The sequence below is a fragment of the Helianthus annuus genome, chromosome 6, assembly GCF_002127325.2.
Source record: "Helianthus annuus cultivar XRQ/B chromosome 6, HanXRQr2.0-SUNRISE, whole genome shotgun sequence".
Classification (NCBI taxonomy): domain Eukaryota; kingdom Viridiplantae; phylum Streptophyta; class Magnoliopsida; order Asterales; family Asteraceae; genus Helianthus; species Helianthus annuus.
In genome coordinates this window covers 583,606-597,907 of record NC_035438.2, presented here as the reverse complement: position 1 = coordinate 597,907, position 14,302 = coordinate 583,606, and the positions used below count along the sequence as shown (strand labels likewise).

The following is a 14,302-nucleotide window of genomic DNA, read 5'->3' as shown; positions in this document are numbered from 1 at the left end:
GTTGACATGTGACATTGATTCTAAATTACACTAAGGGGTAATATTGTCAAAAAACCCATACACATGAACTGGGTGTTCAAATAAAACGCCATGAAAAAACCCAGTTAAAACGCCATAAAACACTCAGTTCAGAAAAAACGCCGTGAAAAACTCAGTTTAAAACGCCATAAAAACACATAGTTCAGAAAAACGCCACAAAAATAACTAGTCTAAAACGCCATAAAACACCCAGTTCAGAAAAACGCTATAAAACCCATTTCATTTTTTTCGAAAAGTATATCAATTGTATACTCGTTGGAAAGATTAAAAAACGCTGAGTTTTATGGTGTAATTTTTTTAGAAAAATAATCACGTATAAAAAAGTTATTGGCGTTTAAATATGATGGGGGAAAATGGCATGTGATTAGCATGTGCACCCTTGTTTGAATCTTCCAATTTTACCCCTCCTGGTACTTATAAGGTTCTCATTATTTACAAAAATGCCACCGCATCATCTTAGCCACAAATCACAAAGATCCTATGGCTGAAAATCGTTCTCACTGTTCTCATACTTCAAATCGTTCTCTCCTGATCCTATTCATATATATATATATATATATATATATATATATATATATATATATATATATATATATATATATATATACACTATATAATAAAAGAAACCACTTTTGGGACACTTGTCATCATATTAGGGCATCTCTTATAGATAATTATTATTTTAATTTAATCTTTTCTAATTAATTATAGATAACTCTTCTATTAAATATTATTTAGTTTAATATCTTATGGATAATTATTATTTAGTTTAATATTTTCTTCTCATTTATAATATTATTTAGAGAAAATTATGATTTTGGCCCCTATAGTTATATCACTTTTACCCTTTTAGCCCAAAAAAAGAACTTTTTAACATCTGAGCCCCCAACGTCTTCTTTTCTAACCCTTTTGGCACCTAACACTAACCCCATCCATTAAATGTTAGGGGCTAAAAGGGTTAAAAAAGACGTTAGGGGCCAAAAATGTTAGAAAAAAAGACGTTGGGGGCTTAGATGTTAAAAAATTCTTTTTTGGGCTAAAAGGGTAAAAGTGATATAACCACAGGGCCAAAATCGTAATTTTATTTTTTAATGTATAAAATTAGATTTATTCAATTCGTACAATACACGAGGTTTTTTAAGGATATATATATTTTTTATTATTTATTAAAGAAAATTACATTTATTCAAAGCGTGTAATACACATATTTTTTAAGATGTAATTTTTTTATTATTTGGTATATAAAATTATATTTATTCAACGCATGTAATAAATGGGGTTTTTTAAAGATGTATTATTTTATTATTTGGTAAACAATATTACATTTATTCAACTCGTCTAATACATATGGTTTTAAAAACATAACTTTTTTATTTTGTATATAAATTACAGTTATTCAACTTGTACAATATTGTTCTTATAACCAACTGGGGTAGCCCAGTTGGCCACTGACACCCACCTCTTCCCAGAGGTACCGGGTTCGAGTCTTGGGAGTGGCATATGTCGCCCAGGGTAAGAACTCGGCATGGGGAAGTCACCGCGGAGCTAGCTTGGTCGGGTAGCGACTCCCGGAGTGAGATCACTCCGGCGGTTGGGAGACCGTGCACTATCCCCCCCCCTACAATATTGTTCTTATAGATATAACTTTTTATTATTTAATATATAAAATTATATTTATTCAACTCATGCAATAAAGAAGGTTTTTAAAAATATATTATTTTATTATTTAATATATAAAATTTATTTATTCAATTACACGAGATTATAATCTAGTATATATATATATATAGTAGAAGAGTGGAAATTAAAATAGTATCATAAACGTGATTCATAGTTGTTTCTAAATTATAAGTATCTTAATAATAATAATAATATATTTTATAAGGATAATAATATACTTATAATTTAGTTTAAAAATACATATTTATAATCTATGGTAGAAGGATATATGGAAATTAAAATAGTATTATTACTAAGACGAGTTATCGTTATTTCTAAATTTATATGTATAATAATACACTTATAATATGGAAGTTACCGCGGAGCTAGCTTGGTCGGGTAGCGACTCCCGGAGTGAGATCACTCCGGCGGTTGGGAGGACCGTGCACTATCCCCCCTACAATATTGTTCTTATAGATATAACTTTTTTATTATTTATTTGGGTAAGGATAGTGTAAAAAGTGCTCAAAGTGTGAGAAGTGTAAGAAGTGTATTATAATACTATATATAATACTATATAACACCATATAAACATCGTATAACAATATGTAACACCATATAATACCATATACACTATGTAACACTATATATCATTATATAACAAATATAACACTATACACCTATAATAGACATGCTATCAGACAACCTATAGTGTTATATTTGTTATATAATGATATATAGTTTTACATAGTGTTATATGATATTATATGGTGTTATATATTGTTATACGGTGTTTATATGGTGTTATATAGTATTATATATAGTGTTATAATACACTTCTTACACTTCTCACACTTTGAGCACTTTTTACAGGATCCTCTACCTTATTTAATATATAAAATTATATTTATTCAACTCGTGCAATAAAGAAGGTTTTTAAAAATATATTATTTTATTATTTAATATATAAAGTTTATTTATTCAACTCGTGTAATACACGGGGTTATAATCTAGTATATATATATATATATATAGAGTTAGGATCCTGTAAAAAAGACTAAAAGTGTGAGAAAGGTAAGAAAGATTCTACACCATTAGATCTTTTGATCTAATGGTTGAGATTAATAGGGACCAAATTGTAAAATTTGATTTATTTTTTGGACTGAATTGAAAATTCTAGGGGTAATAAAGTCTTTATATCCATTCAAAAATAGAAACTGTAAATCAAAATCCCTACAATCTCTCTTTCTCTCTCCAAATGATCTCCATCTACGATCAAAGATCTCTCTCATAATCAATCAATCAATCTGAAGAAGAAACACAGAGGAGAAATAATACCGTAGTCGTCAAGGGTTTCGCGATGGAATCGAAGATCTGATGTCCACCATTTCCGCCGCAATCAAAGGTCGTACGCCATCTGGGATTCTTCGGAGAGGGTTTGGGGGTTTGATATTGGGAGGGTCGCCGGAGATTAAGTCGGACGACGAAGTCGGAGAACTATGTATCCATGGAAAATAATAAGCAACCTTCGATGATTGATGCAATTCTTTGAAATTCGGATTCTATGTTGTATGTTGTGTGAGAAGACTGATCGAATGGTGATTTAGGGTAGCATGTGATGAAGAACTGGCTGTGTTGTGGACGTGTGGTGTGACGAAGATGGTGGTAGTCGCCGGAAGTGAAGAAGATGATATAGAGGTGTTATATTCTTTCATGAATGGTGTTATTTTTTACTGAATGGTGTTATTTTTTACTGAATGGTGTTATCTTTTATGAATGGTGTTATTTTTTACTGAATGGTGTTATCTTTTATGAATGGTGTTATTTTTTACTGAATGATATTCTTTTGTTTCTGAATGGTGTTATTCTTTTCTGAATGGTGTTATTTTGTTTCTGAATGGTGTTTTTTTCTTTTTCTGAATGGTGTTATATTTATTTACTGAATGGTGTTATATTCTTGTACTGAATGGTGTTATATTCTTGTACTGAATGGTGTTATATTAGTTACTGAATGGTGTTTTTTTTTTGTTTACTGAATGATGTTATTTTTTGTCTACTGGATGGTGTTTTTTGTTTCTGAATGGTGTTATTTTGTTTCTGAATGGTCTTAGATAAAAACACCATGAGTTGAACTATGATTTTTTTTAAAACACCATGTGGTGAAGATGCTCTGATTCTGTGAATGATGCAAAAAAATTAAAATGAATGAAGTTATGGACGGTTAAAATTCCTTAAATCAAGGATTTTCTCTCTCCAAATCCTTAAATTAAGGATTACCATTTTTGAATTTGTTAGTGCATTTACAATCATACCCTTTTTAATTAATTTAGATCTAATGGTGGAGATTCTTTCTTACCTTTCTCACACTTTTAGTCTTTTTTACAATAACTCCACCCTATATATATATATAGTAGAAGGGTGGAAATTAAAATAGTATCATAAACGTGATTCATAGTTGTTTCTAAATTATAAGTATCTTAATAATAATAATAATAATATATTTTATAAGGATAATAATATACTTATAATTTAGTTTAAAAATACATATTTATAATCTATAGTAGAAGGATATATGGAAATTAAAATAGTATTATTACTAAGACGATTTATCGTTATTTCTAAATTTATATGTATAATAATACACTTATACTATCTCCGTCCCATTAAAAGTGTCACATTTTGAATTTTCAAAGTCTTTATTTATAAACTTTGACTTTAATTATATATTTTTTGTGTTATATAAAACTTGATGAAAATTAACCCGATAAAAACACTTGAAAAACAGACTCAAATCATATAACTTTCATCAAATATTATGTAACACAAATAAAATTATTTAAGGTCAAAGTTTATAAATAAAGACTTTGAAAATTCAAAATAAGACACTTTTAATGGGACGGAGAGAGTAATTTTTTATGTAATAGTCAGGATACTAGATAAAAGAATAATGAATACAAATAAAGAATAAACATATTTGAAATTTGGAATAAGATTACTATTTGGATAAATAAAATGCGTAAAAAGTCGAACTTGTTCAATCACTGGAAGGAGTCAACTGCCGGTGATCGAAGGGTTACCATTGGTGCAATCGCAACCTCAAACCACTTTCAATTTTAGGTCATTAAATTTGTAAAAGATGGATGATTATATTCGATTTAAACATGTTCAAAGCTGATGGTTTGCGGTGCAGAAAGCTGGTGGTGTGGTGTTTGTGGTCATCGTGGTGGTGGCCGGAGGGTTGTGGTGCAGTGGTAGGAGGGTTATGGTGTTGAGAGAGAGACGGGGAGGGGGAAGAGTGACAGTCTGTGTATATATTAGATTTATTAGTATTTTATTTTATGCATTTAAAGTAAAGGGTTTTTGCATTAGGAGAAAAGGAAAAATTAAAAACTATATAAAGTGACAAAAATACCCCTTAGTTGAGGTTGGTTTTTTAACAGAGTTAGAGAGTTGGATGAAAATGGCAATAAATTGCAAAAGTCAGGGATCCAGAGAAGAAAAAAAACTATTTGGACTAAAGTGTCATTTTTGGTCAAAACTCAGGGACTAAAATGGCATTTTACTCTTGCAGAAATCAACGATGTAGATTTTGAAAAGAGTTTTACATAAGTGTTGTTATCATTATGAGTAGATAAGTTCATATGTCAGGAAATGAAAATTGAAAGGTTTATTATTTCAAGATCAATACCAAATACAATAGTGTGTCTAAAATAAGATGAACGAACAAAAATAGGTTTCTAAAGTCGTACAAAATGTACACAAAGTTATAACAAAATAGCCGTTAAAGATATGTATTCATGGATAATATGTGGGCACATAGATCGGATCTGTTTTCGAGCATATGTGAACACACCCGTTTTTCTAGTATGCCATTGAACGAATATTACGTGAATATAAAATTTAAACTTGAATTTTCTTTTTGATGTTTATTGGTTAAAAAGAAAAGAGGTTGTATTACTATTGGCTAGACAAAAACCTCAAGAGAGTTGCAGGCTCACATACTAAATATGGCAATGAGAATATTTATATCTTTGGCTTACAAACAATATTGAATGGAAAGAGAGAAAGAGAATATTACTATTTCAAATAACATTTTTTTTAACGGCAAAACACTTTATATATATATATATATATATATATATATATATATATAAAGAGCCAGCAAGGAGCTGGGATACAAAACTACAAACCCAAAAACGAGACGAACAACATCAAAACAAACTACATCGAATCCAAAACATTAAAGTGTAACCAGTTCCCCCATTTCAACGAATTGAACTTCGACCGATTAGAAACCCAAGAAAAGGCATCTTCTTTAATCGTGTCTTCAAATAACATTTTATTAAAGGTTTTCATTGGATGCCCTTAAAAAAAAAAAAAAAAAAAAAAAAAACTTTGTCAGTTATCATTTGAATTTAATTTATGAGTAAACTGCAATTTTACCCCCTGAGGTTTAGTTAAATGTGACGTGGTTGACGTGGATGCTTATGTGTTTAAAAATTAAAATGTTGAATGCCTATGTGGCCTGTGACGTGTAATATAGTACAACACATGTCTATTTTCCCCTATTTATAAACAATTTAACCCTAACTTAGCACCTTTGAGTAAATGTCGATTAGACATTAAGCCGTAAGAAGGATCATCTTCTACATACTGCCTAAACAAAAACCCTAAAATCCTTAAAGTAGATTTGGATGGAAACGACTACTGTAATCATGATATGCTTGCAATTCTTCGAGCAGTAAGCCGTAAGAAGGATCGATTAGGCAAGGAATTTTATGGTTGCCCTCTCTGGCCAGTAAGTGTTCCTTTAGATTCTCCTACATGTTAATTTAATCGTTGAAGTGCTCATATTGTTGTTGATTAGAGAATGGACTGCATATTCTTTTTGTGGAAGGAAGATTTGGAGAATGTCTTTAAGAACAATTATGTTACAGACAATCATGAAGGTTTGAAGATGGAAAATTTGAAGCTACAAAACAAGATATTAGAAGAGGAGAATAGAAAATTGAAACATAAGTTTTCAATGGACAAGTCCAAGTTGAACTTAAAATTTGTGTTAGGTATTGTAATAGTTATGGCCATATGGTTGGTTTTTAGTGTCAACAAGAGGGAATTTTAGGGTTAACAATGTCAATGTATGGTGTTGATGTAATGGTTATTGACTTAATGAAATGTTTTCGACCTTGTGTTAATGTACTGATGTTTTGCATGTTGATGATAATTCACCACAAAAGTGCACAAAACTGGACAAATGAAAACTGCACAAAATGACATTTACAAACTTAACAACCTGCACTATAAATCAATTGCAAAAGTGCACAATTGCAAAATGTACAAAATGACACATACAAACTGGACTATATATAAACTGAACAATTGCAAACTTAACAAAACTGAACAATTGCAAACTTAACATATAGAAACTGGCATTACATAATAAGTTGCATTACATTCCAAAATCCACAAACTGAACAACCAAGTCTTCTACGATAAACTTACTACTACATACCATACACACACTAATACCAAAATACATGAACTATAAAGTCATCATGCATCATTAACTACCAACAAGCATACAAAACACATAAATACTAATACCAACACAAAACAAACTGCAATATAGGTCTTCATGCTTCACTTTCCTTTCCTTCTTCCCCTTGCATGACCCTTTGTCCTTCCCCTTTGACTAGCACCCTGGGATGGTTGACTAGCAGCTTGTGAACCTTGACTCGCTTGAACTCTTGCTTTCTTTGGCCTTCCCCTTGGGTTATTAGAAACACCCTCGGCAGATCTTTTCTTCTCATTTGTTCAACCCTTCTTATTGTGCCCTCTCTCCTTACAATTGCTACACTTTATCTTATTACCATGTTTGGACAGTTTTCCTGGTTTCTTAGGGTTCTCGTGTGGGTCTCTCCTTCTATTCTTCTTAGGTCTTCTAGGAGCAGCCTTGATTGGAAGTGGGTCAAGAGGGTAATCAACATCTGGCCAATACTTCTCACTAGGCAATGGAAGAATGGTGTAAGCATAAGTCTTCAAGTATTCTGACTTGTGATAACATTCATGTATAAACTCCTCTGCATTCTTGTTTAAGAAACCCGCCACTGCACAAACATGCTTACAAGGGATACCCTTCAAATCCCATTTCCCACAGCTGCAAGCTCTCCTGCTCAAATCCACAAAAACATCATCCAGCTCTCTAACTTGGAATACATTCCTTGATGATGGATCCACAATCAAGTCTTGTTTAACCATTTCAGCCTGTTGGGTTGTGAGCCTAGTCATTATTGCTACCCGGATGTCTTCAAGCATGTTGATGATGTGTTTGGATCTGGACTGGATAATGTAACCATTAAAGGTCTCAGCCATGTTACTAACAATAATATCACACTTTGTATCAGTCTTTAGATATGCCCTTGAGAAACATTGTGGGTTTTGCTTCAAGAATGCCTCAGCAACTTCAGCTGATAGGTCTAAATAATAGTTACCTCTCTTAGGTGCTGTTTGTTTTTTAAGAGGTAAAATGTCTGCAGTCTGCGGACCACATCTGCAGACGTCTGTAGAAGAAGAGGTGGACTAAACCTATGTAGTATACAAGAAGAAGGCTGTTTGTTTTTTAACGTATGTAGACTTCTAAAATAAACTAGTGGAGGTGCATGAACGGTGGTAGTGGCGTTGGACGGTGGTGGTGGGTGGGGGACGTGGACGGTGGGTGGTGGTGGTGGACGGTGGTGGTAGTGGGTGGTGGTGTTTAACCCTCTGCAGACCTTAGAAGATCTGAGAAGTGGTTGGGCCAAGTCTGCACCAAGAAGAGCTCGTGCAGACTTTTTTTAATGAAATGTCTTTGGAAAAACAAACAGTCTAAAGATGGTAATGTCTGCGTGTGGTGTGTGCGACGCAGACAGAAAAGACTGCGCAAATCTTTTTTAGAAAAACAAACACCACCTTAGTGATAATCAACCTGATACCTTACGGTTTCATAGAGGACCACGTACTTATATTTCTGTAAGTTGTACTAGTTTGATATTTTTAGCAATTAATCATGAACCATGATATTTACACACCCAAATCTTATTCACACACCCCCAAAGTGTCGCGCTTTGGTGTAAAGTCAATAGACAAGGACTGAGCCTGTCAGTCCTTGTCTGTTAACTTGGTACCAAAGCGCCCCACTTTGGCCAAAGCGCGGTGCTTTGGGGGGTGTGTGGAAATAAGGTTTGGGTGTGTGTTTGTTTTTGGGGGGGAAAATAGGTTTTGGTGGAAAAAATGGGGGGTTGGTTTGTTGTTTAGTTGTGTTTTTTTTGTTGAAAAGTTGTAGATTTTTGTTTTGTTTTTTATAAAACATATATAATTTAAAGTTGATTTATAACGTGAGTGTACCGGATGAAGCTGAGGAACCTCATCAAGTGGTTGCGGTTGTGTTCGTCGACGGGGGACATTTCATCCACGTAAAGCTTGAAGATTTAGGTTAAGTATATATAATTGTAATCCTATTAAATCAGTTATAATACTAAAGGTGTGTTTGTGATTGTTATTTTTCAAAAGATGCGCTTATATCATGTGTCATGCATGCCCGAATCTCACCCACACGACCCGTAAGGCCAAAATACGCCATAATACGAATAATGGAGACATACGCCATAACAAACAATCTACGCACTAATACGGCACTTACAGACAATCTACGCAATAATACGACACTTACAGACGGTAAACGTCACGATACCGAATGTCACCGACACGGCTCGTACGACCAAATTACGCGATACTACGGAACAATAGTGACAAAAAACATCATAATACGACATTTAATGACAAAATACTTCAAATACTGATCCGATAGACGTGTATACATACAACACGGCATGTTGGACTACAAGTGAAATCAAAACAGAATCATACGAAATCATGGAATACGGCCACACATGTGACTGAACTTATCCGGAACGTGCCGTATAGACCATAAACTTCGTAAAATGAATTGTAATGGCAAAATACGTCACGATACGACAAGTACAGGTGCGTTTTGAATTAAAATGATTTTTAAAAAAATTAAAAACCCCAAAACTCCCGTTTTGGCCAAAGCGGGGCGTTTTGGATTTCAAAAGTTACAGTTTTGGCCCAAAGGCGCAGCAGCTTTGGGCCAAAAATGTAAAAATTGAACCCAAAACGCCCGTTTGGCCAAAGCGGTGCAGCTTTGGTTTAAACCTGTCACCAAACTAGTCCATCTTATTAACCCATGCCAGATATAGCGACATTATTTCACGTCGTAAAATTGATTAGCGACCAGGTTTTATGTCACAATCAAAACCATTGCATATCTCTCGTAATTTTACAAAATGGAAGTCACATATAGTAACAACATCAACTTACAAATACTTTTTTCAAAGTTTAGTTTATACATTTCTTCTGAAAAAAATGAATAGTAATAAGCTTCATCGCATGATAGTTAATGATTGAAGAAGTTGTGAGTTATAAACACTTGTTTTACCAGAGGAATTCAAGCATTCCAACGAGAGACTTGCTCGTCTGAAAATCCAATACCGGTAACTTACCACGAACTATGTAATTTTTTTACTTAATCAAACTTAAAAATTATTGTATGAAGCTCAAACTCTTTATTAAAGAAATTTCATCTTAGATTCGAGCTCGTTTAACAAGTTAACAAACTCATTTCAAGTAGCTCTATAACTTGTTTACTCATGGTATTGAAATGTACAAAACTATTACAATATACATCTTGAAAATATACTTACAACTTACTCTATAGCTCAATAATATTTTATGGGGAAGTTTAAAATAGTGAAATTGATGTTTGACCTTTTCAATTGTGTGATTCAAGTATTCAACTATATAATTAAAAAAACTATTAACTAACCACTCCTACAATAACTAAAACAAAAGACTAAACAGATAACTATCCACAACGAAATTAATCATGCAAGTTACATTGTAACCAAACATATAAATAAAATATGAAGAAAGCAAGAAAAAAAATAAACAAAATCACATGGGAAATTCAGAGTTGCAGCCTTAGTGAAAATATAACAGAGGAAGGTGAAAGAATCCTGAGACTAGTGGGTATGGTTTGGCTCATCCCCACGGGGATGAGCCTCCATGTAGGCGCCACGTAGGCGGCTCGTGGGGATGAGCCAAATGAAGGATGGAGGGGGATGGAGGATGGGGCCCCACCTCATTATTTTATAATTTCTTTTGTTTTAATTTTATAACCCAAGGTAATAAAATCTTTATAAAATTTAAAAAACACAATATAAAACAACATAAAATAATTTCATTTCATAACATAAAAATAAAAAAAATTACATTTCCTAAAAAAAAAAAAACCGAAACTAAAAAATAAAAAAAGCCTACGAATTCTAAAATTTAAAACAAACACACTACTCGTCTTCGTCTTCGCCTTCGGCTCCGTCATCGTCCACCATGTTAACGTTGTTCCAAATATGTTCTACCAGATCTTGTTGAAGGTTTGCATGCGTGAAGTCGTTTGTTAGCGAGAACGAGTTTAAATCCTGTTGTGGGGGATCAACCGGGACAGTGTTCCCCCAAGGTGCATTCTCATCAAACTCACAAATCGCCCGACCCTCGTCTTCAATAATCATGTTATGGAGCAAAATGCAAGCGTACATACAAAGACGCAGCCTTTTTGGGGTGAACGCACGTGCCGGTTGTGCAAGGATGGCCCATTTTTTTTGTAAGACACCAAAAGCACGTTCGATGTCTTTTCTTGCCGCTTCTTGACGCTTCGCAAATTTTTTCCGTTTTTCGTCCTCGGGATATGGAATAGTCTTCACAATTGTAGACCAAGACGGATATATCCCGTCAGCAAGATAATACCCACGTCTGTACTCTACCCCAGAAACTGTAAAACGTGTGTCCGGTCCCGTTCCATTAACGACATCGGTAAAAATGGCCGATTGGTATAACACGTTGAGGTCGTTGAGTGAACCAGGGAGACCAAAGAAAGAATGCCATATCCACAAATCTTGTGATGCCACAGCTTCAAGTATCACGGTTGGATATCCGTGATCACCTCGCGTATATTGGCCGCGCCACGCAGTCGGGCAACTATGCCACTCCCAATGCATACAATCAATGCTACCAAGCATTCCCGGAAACCCGTGCCTTGCTTCATGAGCTTGGTACAACTGTTGAACATCATACGCGTTTGGTTTCCGCAAATATTTTTTGCTATACAGTTTCACCACATTATGGCAAAACCGATACAAACATTCCCGCGTAGTTCTTGCCGACATCTGTAAATACTCGTCCAAAGCGTCGGCCACTGTCCCGTACGCCAGTTGTCGAATGGCCGCAGTACACTTTTGTAACGTTGTAAACCCTTGATAATTACGAGCATCAGGACGTTGCGTGAAAAACGGGTCTAGCCCCGCCAAATCATTGGCAATCCTTGTGAATAAGCGGCGACTCATTCGGAACCTGCGTCTAAAAATGTCGGCGTTGTAAAGTGGCTCATCCGAAAAATAATCATTCACCAATTTGTCGTGCGCTCCTGTCGTATAAAATATATAAGTACGAGTTAAAAAAAATAAGAACAATGAAATTTTGTAATGAAAACCTTGGCGGTCTCTGTTAATGCGTATTCGTGTGGTAATAACATTTTCACCAATTTCTTCCATTTCCTCTTCCTCTTCCTCTTCCTCTTCGATTAAAATCTGTCCCGCCCGTAGTACAGCGTTTGCGAAAAACATCTCCTCTTCGTCATCCGAAGACGAGGGCCACCAAGGATTAGAAGCCATTGTGAGTAAAAAGATATTTTTTTTTATAAAAGTGGGAGAAATTGGTATAAAAGTGAGAGGGTTTTGGGTTGAAAGTGGGGAAATAATAGTGAAAGTGGGTGATTTTATAGATTAAAATGAATTTTTTTTTTTTTTAAATAATTCTAGCCGTTCAACGGCTATATTTTTTGAATGGAGGAGCGGCGCACCCGGCTATGGGTGGCCGTTTGAGACGGGAGCCGATCCAGGGGGGCGGTGTGGGGGTCCGGCGCCGGGCCAAGCCGGCCCCCATACCTTCTAGTCTGACAATCCCACGTTTTCTTCTCATCTCACTTTGTCCTTTTCTGACCTAAATGCCCCGTTTTGGTCAAAGCGGGGCGCTTTGGTACCAGGTCAACAGACAAGGACTGACATGCTCCGTCCTTGTCTGTTGACTTTACACTAAGGCGTCCCGCTTTAATCAAAGCAGGATGTTTTAGTGTGTGTGAATAGCCAAGAGACGTGTGTTATCATTGTGTAAGTTGTACTAGTTTGATATTTTTAGCAATTAATCGTATCGTTGGAACATGCATAAACTTTTTCACCTTTTACCCTTTTTTTCACCTTTTACTCTTTCTTTTAATCTTGACCAATCATCTATCTCTATCTATATATAGTTAAAAAGGACCAGGGAGCCCACCATTAGGTTAAAAAGGACCAGGGAGCCCACCATTAGGTTGGTTTTAGTCATTATTGTAGAAAAAAACGAGTCTCCAATAGTGGGCCACAATAACTAAAAATGGATGATGAGGATAATGGGTAAAAAAAATAGCAGAAAACTTATTATGCTATGTAAACTCCTTATTTTATTCCTTATTTTTTACTCAATCAGGGGTATGGTTAATCACTCTAGAGTGTTTGAGTAGGTTAAAAAATAAAAGAATTTGATTGGTTCTTCTCTCCTCTCTCCTCTCTCTCTCCTCCATCACTCCATCACTCACATTCTGTGACTATACACCGATTTTGGTCAGGGGCGGACCCAAGTTATGGGGTGGGTGGGCGGCCACACCCCTTGAAAAAAAAAATTAGTGGTATTTTTCGCGAAAAATCCAGACCGCACTCCTTGGAAATTTTTGTCCGCACCCCTTGAAAAATTCCGACTGCATCCCTTGGAAATTTTCGTCTGCACCCCTTAAAAAATGTTAGGAATTTATGTAAAAAAAATTGTGAACACGGATTGAAACCTGATCAAATTATGTAAACAAGTTAGCCTACACCCCCTTTAATAGAACTTCAATTCAATCTATCAAGCCCAATAACTTAATACTCATTCAAGCCCAACCCAACAACTAGTTTTGTTAAACAAACCAGTCCACATAATAAAAAAAAAAACCCAAATTGCTGCCACTTGCTAGCGACTCCAGCCCTCCCTATGCCTCACTTCAGCGCCCAGCGACAGCATAATTCCGGCCGGCGACTGCAAAATTTCGGCTGCAAACTGGTTAATTCAGGCCGCCCCTGACAGGTACATGTTTTTTACTAGGGCTTATAATAATTACTAGGGCTTGAAATTCAAAATTTTGATTGGCAAACATGTTTGTTGATTATATGATTGTTGGTTGGCAAATAATAATTACTAGGGCTTGAAATTCAAAATTTTAAATTGAAAATTAAGGAACATGGGCTATTGTTGAACACTTGAAGATCCTTGTTTATTTTGTATGTGATAGGATTAGGAATGAACAATGAGTAGGGAAGTTATGCCGCAATTTCTCAAGAGGAAAGGGGTTGAACCACTTTTTTTCGCCGAATTATTCTAATTAAAGTCCAAGGTATGTTATAGATAAGTTTTTTTGTTCTTTTAT

General features: G+C 34.8%; 1 protein-coding gene across 1 annotated transcript; it reads right to left on the bottom strand.

Annotated features, from left to right (window-relative positions):
• Nucleotides 1-11,099: 11,099 nt before the first annotated feature.
• On the bottom strand, nt 11,100-12,479 carry LOC110864223 (putative nuclease HARBI1). The gene is made up of 2 exons (XM_022113243.2): nt 12,299-12,479; nt 11,100-12,232 (listed from the first exon to the last, which is right to left on the bottom strand). Exons 1-2 carry the CDS (start codon nt 12,477-12,479, stop codon nt 11,100-11,102), a joined length of 1,314 nt encoding a protein of 437 aa, XP_021968935.1.
• Between the last annotated feature and the right edge of the window lie 1,823 nt (nt 12,480-14,302).